At 38.6% G+C, this 25568-nt stretch overlaps 2 protein-coding genes and 3 non-coding genes across 12 annotated transcripts in view; 1 reads left to right on the top strand and 4 right to left on the bottom strand.

The window, feature by feature from the left end:
• Positions 1-159: 159 nt before the first annotated feature.
• Positions 160-11559, bottom strand: ncapd2 (non-SMC condensin I complex, subunit D2). The gene is made up of 32 exons (XM_052549017.1): positions 11005-11559; positions 10500-10627; positions 10344-10419; positions 9766-9824; positions 9508-9683; positions 8920-9065; positions 8671-8798; positions 8466-8589; positions 7920-8067; positions 7305-7502; positions 7076-7210; positions 6750-6837; positions 6454-6646; positions 6251-6369; positions 5934-6140; positions 5544-5718; positions 5356-5440; positions 5140-5276; positions 4577-4709; positions 4208-4283; positions 3587-3790; positions 3213-3370; positions 3026-3134; positions 2766-2889; positions 2268-2423; positions 1909-2086; positions 1720-1814; positions 1540-1620; positions 1090-1273; positions 811-967; positions 622-729; positions 160-520 (listed from the first exon to the last, which is right to left on the bottom strand). The coding sequence occupies exons 1-32, from the start codon at positions 11100-11102 to the stop codon at positions 441-443; spliced, it is 4263 nt and encodes a 1420-aa protein (XP_052404977.1). The 5' UTR covers positions 11103-11559; the 3' UTR covers positions 160-440.
• On the bottom strand, positions 4779-5066 carry LOC127951724 (small nucleolar RNA U85). The gene has a single exon (XR_008152724.1). It is a non-coding gene; the product is annotated as a small nucleolar RNA U85 (small nucleolar RNA).
• LOC127951723 (small nucleolar RNA U85) lies at positions 7581-7872 on the bottom strand. The gene has a single exon (XR_008152723.1). It is a non-coding gene; the product is annotated as a small nucleolar RNA U85 (small nucleolar RNA).
• On the bottom strand, positions 9137-9454 carry LOC127951725 (small nucleolar RNA U85). Its single transcript, XR_008152725.1, has one exon. It is a non-coding gene; the product is annotated as a small nucleolar RNA U85 (small nucleolar RNA).
• A 51-nt stretch (positions 11560-11610) lies between the features above and the next one.
• ece2a (endothelin converting enzyme 2a) overlaps positions 11611-25568 on the top strand; it is a 62182-nt gene continuing 48224 nt past the window's right edge. Inside the window, exons 1-2 of one of the 8 annotated variants that reach the window (XM_052548596.1) lie at positions 11611-11935; positions 12046-12209. In XM_052548596.1, coding sequence (XP_052404556.1) covers positions 11874-11935; positions 12046-12209 — 226 coding nt within the window. In that variant the 5' untranslated portion in view covers positions 11611-11873. The remainder of the gene's footprint in view (positions 11936-12045; positions 12210-25568) is intronic. The other 7 variants (XM_052548598.1, XM_052548599.1, XM_052548597.1 and 4 more) reach the window with 7 other exon arrangements.

Genomic DNA, 25568 nt, shown 5'->3' on the forward strand with positions numbered 1-25568 from the left:
AGCCTACAAAACTAAAGTCACGTGTCTGAACTACACTTTCAGTTAAAACCGACTTACTGGATCTTTCCTTCAATTTTGTCATTACATGCTCATTCATGGATTTTACTCTAGTTGAGAACAATGTAAAACCTCATGTTCAAATAAAAAATGTGTGAAAACTGACATTTTAAATGCAATTTATTAAAAAAAAGAAAAAGAAATGATACATTTGAGCACAAGACATACATTATATGCAACAACAAAATCAACCATTACTTTTCCGGTTTAAAAACACTTAGTTAAAAAATAAAAACATAGCATATTGATGGCAACTAAAACATTTAACATTTATAAATGACTCATCTTTCTAAAACAAAATCACAATGTCAAGGTATAGATTTATAAAAAAAAAAAAATTAATAACATAAAAATAGTTAAAACTGGATATTCTGAAAGAGTGCTCAGTGTCTGAGACGAGTGCGTCGTGTGCGGGTGATGGGTGTGGTCACTTTCGGTGTCTCACTCTCAGCCATGACAGCATCTAAAAAAATATAATCAAAATGAAGCATGTTAAAACTTAATACTGCACAATTAACATGGAATAAATTAAAATGAAAAAAGAATGATGTGAAAGTGACTGACCCTCTTCCTCTTCTTCATCACTGCTGAAGGTGATGGCAGGTTTGGGACGAGAGCGAGATTTTCTTGGGGTTACAAGGTCGCTGTCATCTAACTTAGGTTTACCACGCCCTGAAGGATGAAGAGACACACAATGAGATGAATTTCTAAAATAGAATTCTTTGTAAGATCTGATCTACTCAATCTCTTCACCTCGTGTGGTTTTGCGCACGCTCTTGGGTGGCCGTGGTGTTTGTAGGATTTGACTTTGTGTCTCCCCCATCTGCTGTTCGCTCTCCTCGTTCTCTACATTCTCCAGCCCTTTAGTGTGAACAGCTGTCAAGCGCTTCTCGTAGTCTTCAACCTGCGCCTAAACAAAAACAGCTACTTTCAACACACTAGCATAAACAGTCACCAAGTCTTGATCAGTGCTGTGTGCTACAGTAAACTACAATACCCCATTTTCCAGCCACACATACACAAATGTAGTACCTTAAACTGTTGTTTGGCTCGTCGACGGAGTTTGGCTGCAATGGACAGGAGGGGCTGATAGACTCCAGGCTCAGCGAGTTTATCACTGTAACAGTCCCAGCACTCTTGCAGCTTTTTGAAGCCTCGCTCACACACAGACAACAAGGACAGAGACACGGCCAGATCTGCCCACTGACGCTCAGTCCTGCAGAGAGAGAACAATGGAGAAGACCTCACATGAGAGATGGAGACCTGGTCATTAGTAATGTTTTCCTGTGCACCACGAAAAGCTCTCATTGGCCTTTTTTTAAATTTAATTTTGAGGAATTGCATCTTTGGACTTGTTTGAAGTAGAAAAATCTTCCAAAATCAGGTTAAACATTTTAGTTTTGGTGATGGACGAGAAAAACATTTTTAGAGCCCGTTTCCATTGGGAGACCCAATGAAAAACAAATTGTGTCTGATACCCACTTTGCGGTTCTGAATCGTTGGCAGAGCTTCTCCACTAAACTCTCTGTCTGCCTCTCTTTAGTGATGTAGGAGAAGAGTTGTCTGAAAGAGAAAGTTAAATAGAAGTGATTTATATGCAGAATAATGCTATTGTAATGCAGAAAAAGTTAAATTGCAATAGCAGCATAAATCATATCTCACTTCATAATGGTGTTGAAGTCCTCCTCCTTCATTCCACGTTCAGGATCAGATAATCGGCTGATGATGTCTGGCAGCAGGTTGTAAATGGCATTGTCCTGAAAAAATAAAAAATACAGAGTTATAATCAGGGTATCTCAATTTAGGAGGATGAGAGAGAAAGAGACAGCAGAGCGGCAGTGGAATAGCTACCTTTGCAGAGAGCTCGTTGAAGAAGTTGAGAGCGAGGCTGGCGATGTGTGGCTCAGGGTCCAGCAGGAGCACTGCGACCTCACTGACCTGACCTTTGACCTTCATCACGTCCTTCAGCACCAGCTGGGTCAAAACTGTGATGGCAGTCAGCCGCACAGATGCACTCTCATCACTCAACCTTAAGACAAATCAATTACAGTACTGATCACCAGAATCCACCACACAATATATAACATTTTAAACCCTATGAGAAGTGATTGCATTGTAATAGATTTAGCAGGAAATATAATCAACAGAACAACTGATTATGCAAAATATCCCTAGACCACTGGTTGTTTGACCTTGTGATTGGGAGCTACCTGGCATAAAGATTGGGCGTCCAGGGTTCCAGGATGTTGGGAAAGCGGACTGTTAGGTCACCAAGAGCAACAATTGTGTTGGCTCTGACAACAGGAAGTGGAGATTTTTCCAGCACAGTGAACAGCAGTCGGATATTGTCTTTACAAACAGTAGGACTGAGAAATAGACACAGAATATTAATATTGCATGGTTAAAGAAACGTATAGGATCATGACACTGAAGACCGTAGTAATAGCTGCTGAAAATTCAGCTTTGCATAACAACAAAGAAAACAAAAAAGAAAAACTAACTTAAAATATATTCAAATAGAAAAGTATTTTTTGAAATAGATAATTATTTTAGATTGAGCTTGATTGTAAACAATCTTTCACTTTCAAATAAGTACAGATTGGTCAGCATAAGAGACTTTATAAAAAAAAAAAAAAAAAAATTAAAAATAAAGATAATTCTATAAACTGAAACATCTTACAGACTGTAATATAAAACAACAGAAATACCTGATCATCATGTACTGAGACAGAGCCAGGCAGGCAGCAGTGGTGAGCTGAGGGTGGGAATATTTCCCTGGAGAGCTGCACACTTTCACCAGCAAAGGCAAAAAGGCACTCAACATGTTCCCTTCTGCAGAAATAGACCACAGTGAAACAGGGATCAGTGCTTTGTGAACCAGCTAGGAACATGTTAATAAACAAATTATGATGCATGTTTATGAATACTTTGTTCTCTTTATTCCAACAGTTTCTTTAGATGGGCTCACCAGATAATAACTCCGTCTCACAGATCTTGCGGATAAACTCCACCTCAGTGTCCTCAGCTGAAGCGCCCACCAGCCCTAGCTCCTCTTCCACACAACTGTCATTAGCATCCTAGCAAATTACACAAATAAGTCAGCAGTGTGCATTGGGCAGCACTTTAATGTGACTTTACAGAAAACAGTTAATAACCTTTTTGTTGGCAGGTGCCTTCTCTTTCTCCTCCTTCTCTTCCTTTTCTCCTCTTCTCCTCCGCAGCTCAGCGCTTACACTTCTCTCAAGGTGAGACACCTGCCAGAAGGCCACTGCTCCACACAGTGAAAGCACCTGGGCCAAGCTCACACAGTTCACTAGAACAAGAACAGGAAATTTACCTTTGCAAGTATATATATGTAATTTATGCTCACCAAGGCGCAAGCAATTCATTAACGGTTAAGATATATAGAGAAACAGTACAATTTGAATGTTTTCTATTTGAATGCGTGTGTGTGTGTGTGTGTGTGTGCAATTTTCTTAGTAGTTTATGTCAATTACATAGCACACAAAAACTCTTGTGTCGACATTACCTTGTTCCTCAGAGCCCTGTGACCCGCCTTCCTGCAGTTGTGATTGGTTGGGCTCTCCGCCCTCTGTGATTTGTTCCAAAAGGAGATGAGCAGACCGCTGGAGGAGGCGGGAACACAGCTGGTCAGGGGACTCTGCCAAAAAGTAGATGAGACGGACAGCCTGTTCCATGAAGGTCTGCCAGTGGGGGTCGGACTGGACTAATCCTGTACAAAAGAAGGTATAATCGTTACCCAATGGCAGAAATGAATGAAAGAAACCAAAATGAGAGAAAGACCATGTTTACACCTGGCATCCACAGACAGGGTGATTTAATAAAATAAAAAAGACAAAAAAGAAGGATTAATGACATGAATCTTAAATGATGTAAAAGTATTAAGGGAACACATGGTCAGTTTGCATTCGTAGCATTAAAGCCGGCAGATCCTAAACAACGAAGGACTATCTACTCACATGGAAAGAAAAACCACAAAAGTATGTGTTGTGGGGTAAGTGTGGCAAAGTCTTTCAAGTTTTTGGAACAGCAAATTGAAACCTGTGATCAGATTACCCAACACAAAAGCTAAGAGATTTAAACAATGGCAAAAAGAGGTTCAACATTTTTTTTAAAATCAAGTACAAACCATCAGCAATGGCCTGGGACAGAAAACTGAAGAGATGGTGGTCCATAGGAAGCCTAAAGGGAACACCCTTGGATTGCTGAGACACACAGAAGCATACAAACCAGCATATTAGAATGATTTCTGAAGGACCATATTACACTGATGACTTGAATAATAGCTGCCCAAAAAACAGCTTTCCATCACAGGAATACATTTTAAAATACATATAAAAAAAAAGGTTTTAAGAGTAGTATTTCACAATATAACCATTTTTGGCTGCATTTTGATCAAGCAAATGCAGACTTGGTGAGCATAAGAGACTTAAAAAAAAAAATCATAATGACCCTAAACCTTTAATTGGCAGTTTATACATAAAATGTGAAAACATACCCTAACATGGTCTGTAATGTTAGCAATGGTGATGAGTGTGTCCCGAGCCAGCAGATAATCTTCTGCAACCTTCTCACCCAGAGCGACAGAGCAGAGTGTGTCCAAATTACTGAGAACCACCTCCCTCTCAGCACTAGACACAAAATGAAGTAACAGATTTGAATAATTTGAATGCCTTGTAACAGCATGATAAAGACAAGAATGCCCTCAGACTACAGAAGAACTAGCTCATTGGACATTACAGAGAACTGAGTTTTGACCTGTGTCCACACACACACACACACACACACAAAATGATCATCCTTCCCAAATTCCTCCTCCATTTCTTTGAGGGAAAGCTTGATAGGAAGAACTTGTTTAATGTAGGCAAGCCCTTACAGCAAAGCAGCAAATCTCCCCTGCCCAGCCAAGATTACCAGCCAACAGGAGCACAGAAGAGCTCAGTCTCTTGTCCTATGAGCTCGCATTCGCCTTGGTCTCATCATTGGGCAAAATGATTATAATGCCGTGACATTATGTCAGTTTAACAATCATTAAAAAGCATTAAGATTTGAGTGTCTCACCGTGCTGCCATGCCCAGCAATAGCACTGCAGCTCTCCTGTGAAGTGCTTTAGTCTCTCGTTTACCAGAGAATCTCTCCCACAAAACCTGCACCACTGAAGTCTGCAGGGCACTCTCACTGCTGAAAAACTCCTGGACCTGCACCAACACAAAAACAATGTCAAAGAATAATAAAGTAAGGGAATGACTGCTTACACGCAGGGTAAAAGAGACTCACAATCTCCTCCAGACACTGGACGGTCCCCAATGAAGCATCGATCATCAGATCCGACAGATTATCCACTAGAGTCTGAGCCTTCGCCCTGATGGACAGATACAAAATGCCAGTTATATAGCATATCAGCTATAGTATATCAAATTGTGTTCCTTTAGCCTTAAAAAGCTGGAAACAAAATGTTTGCAGACCTGGTGTTTTCACCGTGGGGGTTAAGGTACAGGCGTCTGTAGGCCTGAATGACAGCATCTTTGATTGTGACATCAGTGGACCAGACAAGAGGCAGCATCTTTCTGACACCACACACAGAGTTGGCCACACTAAACTCAAACGCTGTGACACAGAACTGCACCGCCTCCTGCACAACTGAGAGAGGGAGACCAATCAATGGAATCTACACATTGCCAACCTTGTATTTTGTATTTAAAGTCATAGTCTTTACTTTTTTTTTTGTGGTTTATATTGGATTCAAACAAATGATCAAATGGCATGGCACAGACTCGGTTTTAATCACTGGTCGTTAACTGGATTGAGACTACATTATTGGGGAAGTCTGGCATGTGTCATGAGAAGTCTTTTACCTGTAGTGGTCTTCCAGTACAGCATGTTGTTTATGACAGCGATAGATCTTTCCACTTGTAGAGCGAAGCTCTCTGTGTCTTTCAAATATTGAACCAACATCTCCTGCTTCTTTAGTTCACTTTCTCCACCTTCATTACCTTCACCCTCTTTCTGTGGGGTGGGAGGACCATCACTTGACACAGACTCAGGTGTCTCCTGCTCTGGGCCTGAGAGAAGAGAGATACACAAACAACTTGTGTGTTTATTCGGACTAGAAAACCGGTCATCAAGACTCTTTAATGTGGAAGTTTGGAAGACTATTCAAAGTAAAACATACCCTTGAAAAGTGTTGCAAGAGTTTTGATGAGGGTGTCTGCATTTAGGTCAGCCAGATCTGAGAAAAACGATGACTCTGGGTATAGAGAGTGAGCCCGCATGCACAGACGAACTGCCTTCCTACAAATAATTAAAAACAGCACATTGCATGCCTATGACAAGTAGTAAGGGTATGAGAATATTTGTGTGTTAAGTCACACATACCTGTACTTGCTTTCCCGGAGAAACTGTGCGATTTGTAAAGCAGTGTCTCTGTCGCTTCTCTCCTTCTCTTCCCCCATCTCCTCCTCATCTTCATTCTCCTCTTCCTCACTGCCAGGCTCCAGTTGTGCTTTCACAGTCATCTCCAACTCAGGCTTCATCGCATCCCAAAGATCAGCTGCTGTGATGACTGCAACTACAAACACAAAAGGTAAAATCTTATAGCTGGAATCAATTCCTAGAGTGCCAGTGACTCCAGGCAGACTAAAAGGAGCAATTAAATTAGGAAAGAAACATACCAGGAACTTGCTCTTTTTGGGAGTCTCTCATCTCTTTTAATTTGGCCATCTCTTTTTCCAGCGGCTTTGTCAGGTCCACACTGCTCAACTTGACAAGGATAAAACAAAAGTGACTATATTTATTGTATGTAAATGATTAAATACTAATAATATTAATGTTAAGAAAAAAACATAGCCTACATGCAATGTAAGTTGCTTTGGATAAAAGCGTCTGCTAAATGCATAAATTTAATTTAAATATACTAGTGTTCAAAAGTTTGGGGCCAATAAAGGTTAATGTTTTTGAATGGTAGTGGACCTACCAGATGTTATGAGCATGTTTGTACCTTGCAACTGTATGGGTTATGAGCAATGAAGGCAGCCAGCAGCTGGATAGCACTCTTACACACATGGACAGACTTGTCACCCAGACGCCCAACGGTCAGCTCCATAACCTCGGTGTACCTGCACAAGGGCAAGGCCTGGAAAGGAGACAGGATATTATATCTTAGAGCACCCAAGAATAAAACCCTTAATTTTCTGTCGAAGAGAAAAGGGGAAAATCAACCCACACACCTTGCTGTTGACAATACGTGCATAGACCTGTAGCACACGTGCTCGGACATGTGAGTGGGCATCATGGATGTGCTCCTGCAGTGTGTCCAAGAAACGATCTCGACTTGTACGAGCAGAATCATCCAGTTTATCACCAGACAAAACCCGGACAAGAACCTCACCGAGAACCTCACACACCGCCACCCGCAGACTCGGACTCTGTCCAAACACAAACAGTATGTTAACAGAGCACACACAAAGAACAGTTATAAAACTCAATGCTTTGTTTTAAACGATTGCCCTCAGATTACCAAAGAGAGAGCTCAATGCCCAAAGAATTACTGCAGAGAACCGAGACTCAACCTGTGACCCCCCCACACACACACACAATGTAAGCTCCATCCTTTTTCTACCCTATTTCTTTGAAGGATAGAAATGTCAAAGAATAGGGCTTGTTGAATGTAGGCAGGCCCTTACAGCAAGACAGCAAATCTTTACTGCCCAGCCAAGATTACCAGCCAATAGGAACACAGGAGAGCTCAGACTCTAATTCAATGGGCTCATATTCGCCTTGGTCTCATCACTGGGCAAGATTCCAGTGACAGAAGCGATGCCATAAAGAACACTTGACTGTACCTCTCCCTCCAGGTGTGTCAGGAGAACACTGATGTTGGGGATCATGGTTTCAGGAACCAGAGTACTGAGTTCTGACAAAAAGCTGGAGAAAGCCTTCACACCTGAACCTTCTCTGGCTAATTCCTCACTTGACTTCTGACCAATCTCTCTGAAACACACATGGAGATTTGAAGTACATTAAAATGAGCAGTAATCAAAATGTTATAAGACTGTAATAAAATATGTATTTTGATGTAAAGAACCCCACAATGTAATTTAGAGAACATATAGCAGTAAATACATGGAAAATGTATTTCTTTGGATTTACATAGGCAAGCCAAAAATATAATAGTTCATAATAGCCTGAAATAATAGTAAACTTCAAATTATAAACTTACAAATAAAATAATATCATTTGATGAGTGGTGCAATACCGGAAATACACATTCATTAATATATACCTTTACATTTATTTTTTTCCCTTCTATTTATAACCATAGATATCAGACATTACATAATATACGTGGTCATACCAACAGAGTATCACAAGCTCAATTTAAGCATCACCTCATGATCTCTCCGACAATGGCCTTGACCCCATACTCGGAGCTCCAGGAAGCAACAGCCGCAGCACATACTGATGCCAGCTGCTCGAAGTGCTGCAAGAGCTGAATCACCTTCACACATGCTCCTGTACAGGAAAAAGAAAATATTCAGGACTACACCATTGCAAACCTACTCTTGTGGCTGTGAGGTGTACACATAAACCTACCCAACATGTGATTGTATTTCTTCACCATGATACCAAGCACATGAATGATCGCATCTCTGGTGGACTTGCTCTTTACGTGGCTTATGGTGGGGTTTTCCAGGAGTTTATAGCAACAGCATGTCACACAACTACACAAAACAACAAATGTTGGACATGTAGAAACTGCATTTGTGATCATGATGTTAAATTAGAGTTAAAAAGATAAAACACAGACACTGTGACAGGTTAAGAGGAAAAACAGTGCCTAACCTAACAAACTCCTCCTCCACTAGAGACAGGCTCCACAGTGTACGAATGTCCAGCTGCAGCAGTTGAGTCAAACACTGAAGAACGGTCTCTCTCTCACTGTCCCACTGCAGGAGACCTTTTCCGGCAACTTTATCCTTCTTACGACCCTGAGGCACACACCAAAAGATGTTTAATATACTGTATACACAAAACAAACAAGCTTAGAAGCAACCATTGTTGCCCTCAGATTACCAAAGAAAACATTCACAGCTGGTGAGCCTGTTAGGAGATGTGACTCTTTGCTGACTGACACATTTACACACACTCAGGACATAAACACACACACACACACACTGTAAGCTGCCAAATCACCCACAGATATCCATTTCTAAAGTAGAACTGTATTATACTTGACAGCTGGTATCAATATGGGTGGGCCCTTACAGCAGGGCAGCCAATCTCCCCTGCTCTGCCAAGATTACCCACCAGTCAGAAAGCAAGAGAACACAAAATCCCACTCAATCAGCTCATATTTGCCATGTCCTCATCACGGGGCATAGTATAAACAAACTTATGAACCATTAAAAACTCGATAACATTCGGTAGTACCTTGCTGGGTGCTGTGACGATAGTCTCCCTGTATGAATCACTCTCGAGTGTTTCTGTGAGTTTGCAAAGAAGAAAAACGCTCATCTTTACAGCGTTGAGCTGCTGTTTGCGGTCCACAGCTGACAGAGAGCCAGACAGGAGAAGGGTCGGCAGGGAAACAGACAGGCCCCTGACCACTGAGAACAAAGAGCATTGTGAAACATTGTGGGAAATGTACTTTTGATTCATATGCGTTAAGTATGACTATGGGATACTAACCTTGTATCAGCAACTCCAGTGTGTCTTCTTTTACTGCCACATCGACTGTGCGACAATGTCTAAATGCAAATAGAAACTGGTGCTTAGACAAAGGCATGGTAACACATAGGGTTGATATTTAATAAAGCACATATCCCTCCCCTTTTTTGTGTTATACATTTAGCCCTTTTGTTATTCCCATGTCGTTTTTTTTGTAAGGAACTGTAAAATGCTCTTGGGTTTAAAGCAATCTTGACAGATAAAACATAAGCTGTAAGAACTTATTACGGTCAACTTGTTTACATTTGATGATTATTCATCACTTTGTGTTAATAATGTGGTCTTTAGGAAAATAGTACAGATCTAAGTTTAACAGCTGCTGAAAAGTAATGTTAGATTCTCCTATATTTATTTATATATGTATAAATTACAATAATACACATTATGAATTAACTTTTTCTAAAGCTTTGGAAATTGTATGTAGTGTGTTTTGCATTATATGCGCAAATTATACTGTTGCATAAAAAAATTGTGTGTACACTGAAAGACAAAAAAGGTCATCAAAAATGTGATTATTATGGGTTTGTTTCCACACTCACTGCAAAACACTGTATGCTGTATCAAAATACTCCAGGATGCACAAGGGTCCCTGACTTCTTAGTGCTGCTTTAAGACCTTAAAAACATACAGAAAAGGGGTAATTACAAGAGAGACGATACTGAAATGCATGCAGTTAAGACGATCAAAGTACTTACTGTTGATATGAGAGGGAAGCTGTTTAACAGACAGTACATCTTGAACCACATACTGGTTAACAGCACCAGACTTCACGAGATCGTCCAAACAAACTGGTAAGACAAAATCCCACGACATCTCGGCAGGCCTAACGTTAAACAACAACAAGTAGCGTTACGTTAAGTTAATGAAAACAAACATGCTGATTTGTAGGGAAAGTCACTGCAACAAAAAAAACGACCTCTATTGATCTAGTCTATCATTTAATGTTTCATCTCGGTTACACATATTCACTAAATAAAGGAAAAACAGTTTCTGTTAATATTAAACTTAAGCAAAAACATGTTTGTTTTGTCTTACAGAACAAGCTAACATGCTATGCTAACCACAAAAACGATAGAAACAGACACATTTTTAATTTATCGTATAACAAGGCATTTCGCACGGTTTAAATAAGTAAAACGACATATCCAAACACTAAGCTTGCAAAAAAAAAAGTCGAATTTATTCCAAACAAACCCTGACCAGAAAACGTATCCGTAGAAAGCAGAGTAAACAGACTGAACGGTTGGCGCCGCGGCTTTGAATGTTGGACAGCGCCCGCCAAAAAGGAAGTACGTCATGACTCCGCCCACTCACAAACGCCACGCCCAACTGATCAGCAGAGGGCGCCAGAGACCAGAGGTTAGATTGAAACTTTTATTATTTTCAAATTAAAATATAGTAAAACGAACGTGAAAATTCCACATAAAAAAAAAACTCTTCTGGGTGTTATTCTGAATAATATGCTGTTAAATTCATAAAGGAGCTTTGTTTACTGTATATTTTAAGTGTCACGTATGTTTAGTATGTTTGGTTGTTTTAGTTTTATTTAACTGTTTCACTTGATTTAACATTTACTTTATTTTAAGTCTCGCACTTTAAAATGTATTTGGTATTTTGCATTAGCGTTTTCGACATAGGTTGACCATAGTAACAATATTAAGGTCAATATAATTCGGTCTATGAAATATACTTTAAAGATTCCACTTTTCCGTAATCAAACAATACAGCGTGGTTAATTTCCCAGTGTCAAGCAAACCACATCTCGGGTTTTGTTAAACTTTTATTTTGACATCACTGCACTCAATTCCCACTCTTGGCGTCATGATTACCACGAGGTTAGAATGCGTGAAAAACACACATGTGGGTTGCCTTGTCAGACCCAGAAAACCGACAGATCTGTTTTAAAATACCCGCTTGTTGTTTTCTCTGTTCTTATTCGGTTTTTAAGGCCCACATGTTATAATTCACAGCAAGACTGATTAAGACATTGCCTTGGTAAGCGCGTCTTTAGGTACGGATTTTTATTTTATAGTTTACTATGTGACCTGGTTCAAAGCGCATTTAACCAAATGAGTATTTCGTGTAATCAATCAACATTATGCAAAATATTCATAGATCTGACCCAGACACAGTTAGGTTTTTTGATTGTGTTACAATACAAACCATAACACGTGATGTTCTGACAGTAATGCCTATTTGAATAACAAGCTAACACGAAGGATTTCCGTGTATGTTTTAAAGTAGGATGGAGTATTTGCCTGACTCTAATGTAAGATATAAGGATGTGGATTACTGGAATGAACGGTACCGGACGGAGGAGAGCTTCGAGTGGTTCGGGGACTTTACAAAATTTGACCATCTGCTCAGACAGCACGTGGGAACGGAAGAAAACATTCTGATGCTTGGTAAATAAAATATTTACAACACAAAAACTGTTTTACAATTTGAAAAGTGCAACAGGAGTAATTGTATGTTGTTGTATTGTGTATATTACCTATGGTCAGCAAGAGGCGCTACTGTACTATTTTTGTGAAATTTTGATCTGTCTTAACGGAATAGCTCGCCAATTAAAAAGTACAAATACTCATTCCCCCTACAAACAAATCTCTAAACTTAAACCGTTCATAATAATGTCTCCTCCAGTGAATGAGTCCAACCCACTGGTGTACTCTGACATCTAAATCCACTGACATGTTTGTTTAGGACTGTTTTCCCTTGAAAATAGTGCATGATCTGTGCATATTTCTCTCCTGAGTCAGACTAGAGTTTTCCCCCTGGAGAAAACAATATTTTAGCCAGAAGACCAGGTTTCTCTAGAAGAGCCTACAAAATATGAAAAACAATCCTCACTGAGAAGCTCATACGTAAATGATCTTCTATCATGTGGTTGGCTTACAATACGAACCTAGGTTTCTTGGTGCATTTTCAACGTTCGTAGTTTAACGTCTGTTTTTTTTTTTTTTTAAGATTGGTCAAACATTGAGCCCAATTATTTGTGTTGAGCATTGAGTCTGCAGGTCTGTAACATAATAGATGCAGTATTATAGTCAGACATAAGGGGACAGTATTGGTCAGTTCACTCTCATGGATTATGTATTCAGCTGGTGCTGTATTAGAGATGAGTGCGGACCTCTGACATGCACTCTGAGCTCTAGAGCTGTACGAATTCAATGACACAAGCTCCCGTCCCCCAAGGACAGGTTCAGCTATGTCTCAGTCCAAATAACCAATCAAAGAGCCACCATTCACACACTTAAAGCAGCATACTAAAGGCACGTTGGATTAGGGTCCGGTGTGCATCAATGTTGAGCTTTATTTGATTCAGCTGGGATCAATAAAGAGTATTCTGAACCTAGTGTTTAAAGACAAGTGACTAACCTTGGAATTGTGATGATATTGAATTGTTTTGATATAGTCCTATGTGGGCGGATTCTGGATTGTTGGATTTAGCAGAATTGTATTTCATCAGCTCGCTGAGGAGACACCCTTCTTTTCTCCTTCTTTGCTTCTCCCTTTCATTCTCTCTCACCACACAGACACCCTTTCTGCACCCACATCATGTTTCATCCGCAGTCCACCCTCACAAACACAACATCTACGCTTTCTGTGACCTTTCTCAACCGGAGAACAGGGCGAGGAGTTCCTACGCACCCTTCTTTCATGTGCACCACTTGTGACACGTAATAAATGTCTTTCATTTATGTAATGCTCCAGTCATGACCCTTTTACCTCTGAATTGCTGCCAAATTAAATTTTGTAGCTCTCTGTTCATCATATTGTTATATGTTTGTTCTCCATTCAGCTTTTTGTTTTTCTTCCACTAAATTACTGCTCAACTGCTTGGGATTGGGTTATATTTTACACAGATTCTATGGTTATGAAATGTCTCTCTCCATCAAGCTCTTTCCCGGCTTTCGTCTTTATTTTTCCATGCTCAAGGATACTGCCACATCAGTGTCCTCCCTAACCCATAATGCAGAGGCCCAGGGCAGATTCCCGAACAGGCTGTTAAGGCTGCATGTGTCTCAAGTTTCTGTGGTTGTGTAACGGTTTGTTGCATGAGGAGAAGTGGAATCCCTGCAGTTAACATGAGCAGATTCTGTCACAAGGAGAGGCAGTTTTAGATCCCATCCCATCATGCCTGTTTCTGAAATGTAGAAATTGGACCATCAATTGAAACAAAAATGGCTCATTTGGGAAATGGTTGTGGTTATCATGGCACAACCACCACAATATTTGCATATCAATGTCTGTTCAGCAATTTGGCTCGGCCTGATGAACGATGTCGTAAACTGTGCCATCATGAGCATGAGGTTATTTGAGCATAACAGGTCATTTACATATAGTGGTCTTAAAGGTACAGTAACCAAAACCGTTCTATGGTTAGTGGGAGGATGGAAATTGTCATAAAAAATATATCATGGCTATTTTTGGTGACATAAACCTTTATTCATGGCCTGATTAAACTGTATGCAAGGGTGGACTTTTGTATGTTAAAGTGATTAGAAAATTCTGTTTGGCATTGTAGTTCAGTAATGTGACACACTACAGTTGAAAAGTTTTGCGCCAGTAAATGTTTCAGATGTTTAAAAAAATGTCTAATGCTAATTATATCTGCATTGATCAAAAATACAGTAAGCGATAATTTTGTGAAATATGATTGCAATTGAAAATATATTTAAAATGCAACTTAAACCTACCATGCAAAGTTGAATTTTCAGCAGCCATTTCTCGGTCTTTCGTGTAATATGCTGATTTGGAATCATTTCTTATTATAAGTGTTGAAAACGGTTGTTTATTTTATTTTTGTTGAATCCATCATGCACTCCTTTTTACAGGATCTAGCGATGTATATGCAATTAAAGAGAGCAGCATTTATTTGTAATGGCAACAAACAAACAAAAATATCTCACTGAGTCAGATTTTTAAGGTTTAGTAGTTTATCAAACAATTCCAATGTGGGAATTAGACTTCAAATATAAAGATTGCAAGAAAAATTTACTATAGTTACCTATTAATTTCTACCTATATCATGCAAAAAATATTGACACATCTCACAACCACAAGTTATACATAATTACAAGAGATACAATTTGAAACATTCACTCAGCCTTATGTTGATATAAAACCATATGCATTTTTTTCCCAATACAGTACAAAAAAGTAAATGGGTTCAAACACAGTTTTATACAAAAACAGTGCTTTTAAAAACTTTATTCAAAATTCATATTTTCTGTTCTGCAGTAGAATGAAAGTCATGCAAGAGAATGACATAAGGTTAAGTAGATGATGACAGAAGATACATTTTTGGAAGAAATACCACTTCAGAACTCATACATCCTGGAAATTGATGTTGGTTTGTTTTTAGGAATGAGTCGAAACCATTTTCGTGGAATTTGATAGTATGTTGTTGATAAACAGCGCCTTCCTTTAATGTTGTATATGCATGAGTATTAGTATCAGTATTTCAAGCATGTCTTCTCAAATGTTTTTTTCCACTCAGTCAGTGGGCAAACCCACATTCATTAGAGACATTGCTGACAGAATGGAAAGAGCAAAGATAGAGGAGAGAGGCGAGAGGGTGGTCATTGAAGTCACATCAGCGCACCATCAGCAGGGTCCCCTCATTCACACTCTCTCTCGATTGCTATTGGCTTCACTGCTGTACCCCACTGCAGTGAACAAGCTTACAAAGAAAGAGAGAAGCATTCAAGTGCTCTTTGTTGTTCATCAGAACAATCACATTTCATCTTCAGTGAAGTCCTGAAGAGTTTGAGGCAATTGAGTTTTGAATGAACCATCTTGAATAGAGTACTCATGAGTCACTGTCGGTCAGAAGGAGTGTGAGTCAGCTCTCGCTTCACACGGCGAGCATCATGTCTCGTTTTCTCTCACTCTCGGCATTCATTACCCCCCAGAGACACACAACACGTTCTGAACCCAGACTGTGCTGTGTTGGGAGCGAGCCCTGTGGTCCAGATCTGCTGCAGCTGTGTTAAACGGAATGAATGAATGAATCGGTGAAGGGATGAATGAAAGAACAGAGCGGATGAATGAACCGTGGGGGAAGGGAAGGCTGCGGTGTTATGCGGTATTTCCTTGGCACCGCCCAGCCTGTTTTGTTCTTCCTTCCTCTCCCCCTGCTTTCTGATTGGCTGAGAGGAGTCAATGCTGCTGGAAGGTACTGCAGTCATGTGGGGGTTACCCCCCTACCCGTCCCCCTCCCCATCACAACCTCTGCAGTTTATGAATGAAAGTTGGAAAAATTGAATGAAGAATTGGGTTGCATGCGAGCGGGTTGTGTGTGTGCTCAGCTAGTGTTGTATATTTATCATTTTGTAGAGTTTAAGCACAGGGAATATAGTGGTCTAATTAGGGTGTGTTTGTGTGTTGGACCCTTTGTTTTTACTGTATATACATTATAAACAAGAATATAGTGTTTTGTTGTTTTCATGGTGACCTTTCAAAAATATGCTTTCTGTGTAGTAAAACTGGTGTGTGCTATACATTCCTGCATATTTTGTGTGTTGGACCTTGTTTTATTTAGGTTATATTAGTATATTTTGTATGTTTACTGTGTTTTCCTTTTATGCAGGGTGTTTCACTACGTTTTGTCATGTAAAACTGTGCATATGTGTTTATACTATACCATTCAAAAGTTTGAGGTTTGTAAGATATTTGAATGCACGTCTCTTATGCACATTTATTCGATCAAAAACACCGTAAACAGTAATATTTGGAAATATTATATAATTATATTATATTATATGACCTTGTAGAAAATCTGGCTTTGTGTGTTGGACCTCTTAACTGCGTTGCTTATTTGTTTGCAGATCAGGGAGAATTCCTCTTATTCTCGCTCTCTCTCTTTCTTTCTGATTCGTGTCTGGAATATTAACTGGGTTACCCGGGCAACGGTGCTCGGATGATAGATGGGCTCTCCTCCGATAAATGGGACAGTGGATGCACATGAAAGAAAACTGTTTGTGTATGTGTGATTTATGAAAGGGTTTGAGTTAAACCCTGTACCTGATAACCACACACACATTATCACTCGTGTTCAATTGTCACATGGATCTGATTCGACTACAAGTATATTTTTTCTCTTGGGTTAATTTGTATGATCTCGCACATAAAGATAATCAACAGTGCTCACCTCAACCTATTTGTCAGGCATTAGTCCTTCCCAGGCATCTCTAGATCTGTTTGCAAGATTGATGTCGGAATGAGTTGTACATTGTGAGCTGTAACTATGGCAGCCTGGGATTCTGCAGAGAAGTTTCCCATTTCTGAGATTCATTTTCCACCAGTGCCGTGCCAGTTCCCAGTCTGGCCTTCCCCTTTTCCACTGTTTCGTGGAAAAATTGATTGTTGCCTGCTGTTCTCAAACCAAGAACCACTAAACATCAGTGGTCAACGGGCAGGATGATGTTGTCAAAACAATAGCATATTAGTCTGTCTAGACTGATGTGGACTGATTGTTCCCAGTATAATCAACAAAAACTGCAAAGCTGGCTACACTGGATGTGCCTGATCAGCACAATGCAATGAGACGTGCCTTCATTTGAGGGTCACTCACCCCCTTCCTGTTTTTGTCAAATTTTGTCACATTACACTGACTTTCCACTTTCCAGCCAGATTATTGTACATTTCCTTTGTTTTTTCCCTTTATTTTATTAAGGTAAATTTAATATACAGTGAATATACACAAGCTGTATATTCACATTTATTATTATTGTTAACTGCTGTTCTGTCCTTTTTTTGTTGTTGTTGAAACCATCAGAAATTCTTTCAGGATAATTTGAATGTAAAGTTGGGGAAAAAAAAGAAAGCAGCGTAAAATTTTTTTTTATTTTAACAATTAGGGCTCGGTTTTATTTTTTCCCCAAAAAATTTCTGAGTTCTCTTTTTTTCAAATTTTATTTTCTTTTATTTATTTTTTCCAAATGCAGTTGTTTTCCATTTTTTTCATTAATTTTTCTACACTCCTCTAGTTTTAATGGTTAAATTAAATTGTATTAATCAAAAAGCATGTCTAATTTATATTATATAATGTTTATGTAAATTGTTAAATTACATCCAGTATGAAAATGAATAAAACTGTGTGTGTGTGTGTGTGTGTGTGTGTGTGTGTGTGTGTGTGTGTGTGTGTGTGAGTGAGAGTGACTGGAAGTTCTCTGGAGGTGTGCTTGAGGTTCCAGATGGAGTTTGTCCACAGGAAGTAGTTTGTGTCTATCGACTCGGTCGTCTTCTGTCCTCCTGACAGCTCTATCCTCTGACTAACAGACAAGACAATCTCTCGACAGCAGCAGAACTGGTGTGTGTGGGAATTGGTGTTATGTGTCCCATCTCACACTTCGCTGTGTGTTCATCTCGATGTCAAAAGGATGTGTGAATGCCTCTAGTGTTTCTGTCACGACTGACCCTTGTGCCTATTTAGCATAATAAAAGTGTGATTTTGTGACAAAAACCCCTCCTGCACCTTTTTGCAAAGTATGATCACTAGAATCTATCCATCTGTCGATCTATGGCTTTATCTGTCATTCATTTTATCTATCCGTAAAAACCTTATTATCGGAAAGAAAATGCTTTTTGTAATTTTTTTTTTTTTACGTCTACCTTTCTGATTTCCTATTTATCATCTGATTGTCATATCTACATGTCTGTCATTTCCCTTTTTATATAAGTCTGTTTACCTGTATTTTTTCCCTGTCTGTTTGTCTTACCACATACTGATCCATCTATATATCTGTCTATCTTCTCGTCTCTTCTTTGATCCGCTGCAGTGCTCTTAAAGCGTTTGTTCTCTGCACATGTGATCCGATTTTAATGACAATGAGAGAGAGGAGGAGGACCCCTGCTGCGGTTATATAATCTTGTTCAGCATGTACCTCTGTCTGCCAGCAACTTCACTGTCACCTTCTAATGCATCCATAAGTCTTTGCCACTCTCGCTTTCTTTATTTGTTTTTCTTTTATAATGGCTGTATGTGATAGCCCTTCTATCCTTTAACAATACAGTTAATTAGCAAAGCAGGAGCTGCCTTGCCTAATAAGAAATACTTTACATACACAAACACACAAGTGTGTGTAGGGGGCAATGTGTGGGCATGGCATGCTTTCATCTGCATGTGTCTATGTGCTCGTACGCAGAGCTTTGTCTGTCTTGAGTGGATCAGGCATGGATGATCTGTTCCTAAGCAACAGTCGCATGCATCTGTAGAGTTTTGGATCCTCTGCCCCCCTTGTACCACTGCAACCTCTCCAGCAGATTGATACCACTGCCAAATTTATCTGCACTAATGCTTAAAAATGTGATTGCATTTGAATGAAGTCTAAAACAGTGGTCATTACTTCATTAGCGGGGTTCGGAATCAAATGCTTTTCTTCCTCGCCAGATGGCTCATTTTACAGGTTTAACGACTTGAGCTGAAGTTGCTTTTTGTTAGCTTTAGTTTTAGCTCAAGTGATGCATCACAGCTGCAAAAAAAGGTAGGCTTCATAATGTAGATATCATGTAGGAATGTGTCTGTACAAATGTTGAATTCAAGTCAAGTTGGAAAGATTGTATTTACAAGTTGAATGAACACGAATGCTACCACATTGTTTGAAAGAAGATTTTCTTTAGACCCCGAAAACAGTGGATGCAGTAGATGCAAAATTGACTAAATTTGTTGAAATTATTATATTATTTTGAACCAGCCAAGTTGCATGTACAAAATCAAATAGTATTTACAGTTCATAACATCTTCCTAAATTAAATAAAAACATAAAACAGCAAACAATATCCATATTCATTATTTTGTAGAATAGAGGTAAAAAAAAAAAAAAAACCTTGATTGAATTTTTTTATTATTTTTATTTAGACCCTGAATTGGGCTCAGGTGCTGGACAACAACAAAAACTAATAAAAATGCAATATTTTTTTTTCAGCTTTTTAAAAATAAACTTTCTGGAGTTCTTTTTATTGTGAGGACATCTGTTTTTTCCTTATTTATTATAAAAGGGACATTGCCAATTTACTTTATCCAAAGTGATTTGAATGATTTTGAATTGCAATTACAAACTTCCTAGGAGGACTTGAACATAGCAAAACACATTTTTATATATAGTTTTTAACTGCAATTCTTTAAAGTGCTGTCTTCACATATGTCGCTTTGACCTCTCTCAGATAATGGATCCATCCTGCTGTGTGAAACATTTTTTTTTTCATTTGTGGTTGAATTAAAATGTTGGATATTCATGACAGTCAGCTCAAATAGCCGCTGTTGACTCAACAAGTCTTTCTGCTGAGATATCAGAGGTCATTAACTTTGACCTTAGTCTAGTTTTCAGTCCAAAGAAAGAACTGGATTTGAATAGAACTAGAGAGGGATCTTAAAATGTCGAACAGCTGGACTAATTTCCAACTACTGTGTGACTTATACAGGCTGCTGGTGCCAAATCAAAAACTGAACCCACTTTGTACCCCTAAACAAGAGGGACGGCATTTTTATTTATTTATTTATTTTTTATTAGAGATCCTAAAATGGATTCAAAATATGTCAATTTCTGTGTATATATACAGTTCTGATCATAAGTTTACAAATCCTTGCAAAACATTTTAACCATTAACCATTTTAAAAATATTCTGTAATTTTTTCTAAATGTTTGAACAGGATGATGACGTGTACATTAGATTATATATTTCTTTCATGCAGTATGGCCTTCAGAAGCTATACAGTATTTTGATGTTTCCCAGAAGACCAAATAAGCACATTTTACCTTGATCATCCAATTCAAAAAGTTTACACCCTCTTAATATGTTCTGTTTCATTCTAGTGCGTCAGTGAGTTTCTACAGCTTTTGTAATTGTGTATGAGTGCCTCAGTTGTCATCAGTGTAAAAAGATGGATCTCAGAATCATGTAGTCACTCTTAAAAGTGTTCAAAGATGCTAGAAAACTGAAGAATTAGAAGGACATGGAGGATTTTTCTGAAGAAAAGTGGGCAGTTTAACCGCTTAGGACAAACAAGGAACTTATAAACAACATGAAAACTGTCATTGATCATTCAGGTAACAACAACAGAGTTAAAATTCAATGGTGTTTACATTAAAAAATATATATTTTTCAGGACAGTAGCCTACTAAATAAAACATAACATGCATTTCATCTTATGTTATTAACAACCTTTTGCATAATCAGCAAGGGGTGTGTAAACTTATGAACATAACAGTATTATCTTCAAAATTCTGTTATTATACCACATTGTAATATGTTTAATTTACACAATATTTATATAATAAGCTATCTGGGCTATCTGTTTGATTCTTCAAAATGTTCAAGAGGTCATCATGGGTCTGATTTTTCTGAAATATGTCTTGCTAATTCGGCAAGGCAGATTTTCACTGTCTTTGTAGAGGTTTTGGGGTTTAGACCACAAACATCTCTTCGAATAAAGTGTTGGAGTGAAACTTTATCTCTTGTGGGTGTGCAGTGTTGAAGAGTGTGGGGAGTTAGACAGTGTTTTGTGCTAGATTTGATGTCTGTTGAGTTCCATATAAAAGTAGCTCTGTAGAGTTGCTTTCCTGTGGGAGTTCAGAGGCTGCCAGAGTCCTCTGCCCTTTTCAAAAAGACGAGCAGAGGCACAGAAAAAAAGCCACCCTCCTTCTCACCCACACGCAGGTATCCTGTCCCACACCCTGTCTCCTTTGACATTGTATGCTTTGAAATCGAACAGATGGACAGAGATGTGCTTTTCATTCCCAAATCCTCCGCAATTCTTCTGCATGCAACAGGATAATCAACTCTAGAAGTTTATTTCGCTCTCAGCGCATGTTGGAGTAAGTTTGTGGGTGTCTGTTGCTCTATCACGTCGTCCTCTGCTCACCTTTAGCTCAGGTTTGTTTAGTTCTTTTGATATTTGTGGAGCAGGAAGGCGTTTGGCAGCTCTCACCCCACACTGGCTCTGCGTAGGGTGCAAACACACCCACTAATTAGGGAATTAGCAGAGGAATCACTTTTTACTAATGAAGACTAATGAAAAGCTGTTGGTATTGCGGTAATCTGTGTCCATCGACTGATCTCTCTCGATTTCAGTTTAGTGGGATTTGTGTAACAACAACTTTACATGTGTATTGACAAAATTATATCAAGTAGCAAATAAAGTCTATTCTCACAGATTCATCCATAGAGATAACTTGAGATATTGACTTAAGATCAAGATTAAAGATATCATGGAAAAAATGTTGTCCTGTCCTTCCATCTGTAGGCCCTCAGCTGAAATAATTGAGACTTAAAGCTCCAATATGGAGGAATTTTGTAATAAAATTTCAGAAAATAACTTGCACAGTGTTATATATTTCCTCCAGTTGTGTACTTACAATATCTCAAAAGTCTCCAAAGATTTGTTATTTCGGAGAAATTCCGATTTTAAATAACTGGCCGTCCCGGAAAAGAAATGTCGCCTCTCAGTGATGCAATGTCCGCTCTATACTTTGTTTCCGGTGTAGACCATGTGATGTTCCACCACAGCGGAATATCACATGGTCAAATGCGGAAGTGCTGGTTACGTTATTGCCGCACGTATTGTTTGGTTGTCGTTGTTATGGATCACGATTACTCTTTGGTGACTATTGAAGTGCCAGTAAAACGTAAGCGTCCATATTCGGATACACGCAGACTGTGTGACAAACGGAGGAATAAAACCAGGATAAATATCGGCCAGGAGAGAGGGGTATTACATAAAATAATACGATCAAATATACAGGTAATACAAAAACGAATAAATTACCTCATCCGTGATCATGATTTGTTTATCCAATTTAGATACATTGCTATGGTGAAAACGCATTAAAAACGACATCTCCCATCGTCACCTGCTTCATAGCGTCATCAAGCTTTGCCTTTGTTATTGTTGGAAATGCGCCCTCTTGTGGTCAATTACAAAAATCGCATATTGCAGCTTTAACTAAAACAGTAAACTTTGCTGTCCTTTCTATCTTATTTAATGCAGTGTTGAAGTTTTAGCTCTAAAATTGTAAACTTTAAATCAGCAAATTGTTTGTTTTAACAATTTAAAAATGGAAACAAAACTTTTTACAATAAACTATTGGAGGAGCATAAGAGGTTTTTTTTTTTTTGCAATAAAAATGTGACCTTATTAACTATATACGCTTCTTACGAACTTACACGAACTGTACTGTAAATAAGCTTAAATGTACAGCAAAAAAATGTAATTGTATTAAAAGCTTGACAGCAAGGTGATAAATTTGAGGCTTTAGCATTTTATGTAAAGTGTACAATGGAAAAAAAGTTGACTGTGGAAGAATTTGAAGTTTCAACCTTAAAGTAAATATGTATTTTCTCTTAAAAATAAATCTTTACAATTTGGCTCAATTTAGCACACTAATTTAGGCTGTTGACTGTGATGAGGGGTCACTTAACTTTTGTTGTAAGGTTACAAGGTCAAGGCAGAATCATGATCCAGTGTGTAAAAGTCAAAGACTGAATGTTAGGCTCAGCGTTATCGCTCCGCGTGCACTAGATTCATACTCGGATGGATTGATTCGAAACTCTTTCAAGGTCAGCTGAAGCTGCAGAAATAGCCCTCTGTATCTCATAGTTTTTTCTCTCTTTCTGGCGATTATTATCTTACTTTCTGCAACTGTCTTATTTGTTTCAGACAAACTAAAAGAAAGAACGAGAAAATACTTTGTGTTTGTGGTTTATGGTTTGTGTTTGTGGTGGTTTAATCTGAGCCAGGAGAAAGCATTAAGAATAAGATTAAGTTGTTCGTTAGGGATCTCGCGTGTGTGTGTGTGTGTCTGTGTATGAAGCATTACATTAATCTGGTCAAGAGAGATGCTGTACTGAGTGACCGACCAACTGCGCTCTTTCTCTCTTGGTTTCTCTCTTTCTCTCTCTCTCTCTTTCTATGTTATAACGATTGTCTCCTGTTACAGTTCTTGGTTGTTGACATGACGTCATTTTCAAAAATAACCATAATACTTGGTTACATACCATTAGTTGCAGATGTGAATGATACTTTAAATCTTGCAGCTTGGGGAAAAGGTGTAGCTTTTCTAAACAACCAGACTTAAAATATTTAACTGTAAAAAAAAAAAACATTGCCGCGGTTAGTTATCACAACTTAAATGCATTGTTTCCGCTTAAGTCTTTGCTTGACCAAAGTTTAGTTAACTATTAATTTTTTTTTTCAACAAATGTTAAGTTGTTAATTATAGTGTTGGGTCATTAATAAACCGGTAAAAAATCCTATAGTTTTATATTGAAAGATTAACTTGAGCCATATAAGGAGTTTCTTTTTAAGCTTATATTAATTGAGAAGCTGAGAAATATTTATACTTTTAAAGGTTCATTGCTATTTAAGTGAACTGCAAAAAATGCAGAAATGTGGTTTATATATTTATTGTATATTTGTATATTCTATGTAATCTGTCTGTCATACAAACACACACACACAAACACGTTTGTTTTTGTGAAAAGTGGGGACATCCCATAGGCGTAATGGTTTTTATACTGTAGAAACTGTATATTCCATGGCCCTACACCAACCCTACCCCTAACCCTAACCCTCACAGGAAACTGTGCATTTTTATTTTCTCAAACAAAAAACTCATTCTGTATGATTTATAAGCGTTTTGAAAAATGGGGACATGGGTTATGTCCTCATAAGTCACCCTCTCCTTGTAATACCTGTCATACCCATGTCATTATACAGAGTTGTGTACGATATGTCACAAAAACAAGAGCACACACACACACACGTTGATTTGTGTACATCTATACAAATAGTTTTATTTAAAATGCTATTATTTATATTTAAGGAATACAATTATAATCAATTTTAATCTGTGTAATTGCATTATAATGTTATCCTTTATGTATATTTTTTTATATTTATATTATAATTTATTTTTATATATTATTCAAGTCATAATTGTGAAAATAAGCCCCTTTTAGCTGCACAGGGATCAACATGACTCAACCAATCAACTGGAATAGTAGTTTGGCCACCAAAGAGGGTGCATTCTGTTACATAAGCAGCAGCGCAGCCGTTTTCAGAGCAGAGAGGATTCTGGGAGAGCCCCTCCGGCAGAACACAGTCTCTCACTAACAACTAAGCACTTACTGTGAGCAAGGGCTTGTGGGAAATACAGACATGTCGACTAGAGTCCACAAGTAGAGGGGAAATATGTAACTTTATCATAACATATTAGTGAAATGACAAAGATGGCCTAAATATTCATGCAAACTTCCTCACAGTAAGGTCACACTGAAGATTAAGTCTGAAGTGTCCTCCACTCCTCCTTTTCATCCTACCATCCCTCTTTCTTTCTCTCTCTGTGTACAGATTGTGGTGAGTAAGCTCTTTAATCTCTCCGTCCTGCTCTCCTTCTCTCCTGCCGTGAGTCGACTGCTAACATCCCCTCCAGCTGAACTCTGTGTGTGTGTTTGTGTGTGTGTGTTTGGAAAAGCTCCTTGAGTCTCATCAGGAATTCACCTAGAGTTATCTCTGCACCAAACACACACAAACACATCTCAACACTCACAAAACACTCTTCGTATAACTTTACACAACAGGGGACATCCTCTCTCTTAAACACACACTCACACACACACACATACTAAGTGGTGATCCCCACTCAAGTGAAAGCGATATTAACACGCACTTGAGAATACACGTAAAGGCTCCCTTGTGTTCTTGTGAAAACTAGTATGTGAGAAGTTGTGATGTGTGTGTGTGTGTGTGTGTGAGCACA

This window comes from Carassius gibelio, chromosome B2 (assembly GCF_023724105.1).
Source record: "Carassius gibelio isolate Cgi1373 ecotype wild population from Czech Republic chromosome B2, carGib1.2-hapl.c, whole genome shotgun sequence".
Classification (NCBI taxonomy): domain Eukaryota; kingdom Metazoa; phylum Chordata; class Actinopteri; order Cypriniformes; family Cyprinidae; genus Carassius; species Carassius gibelio.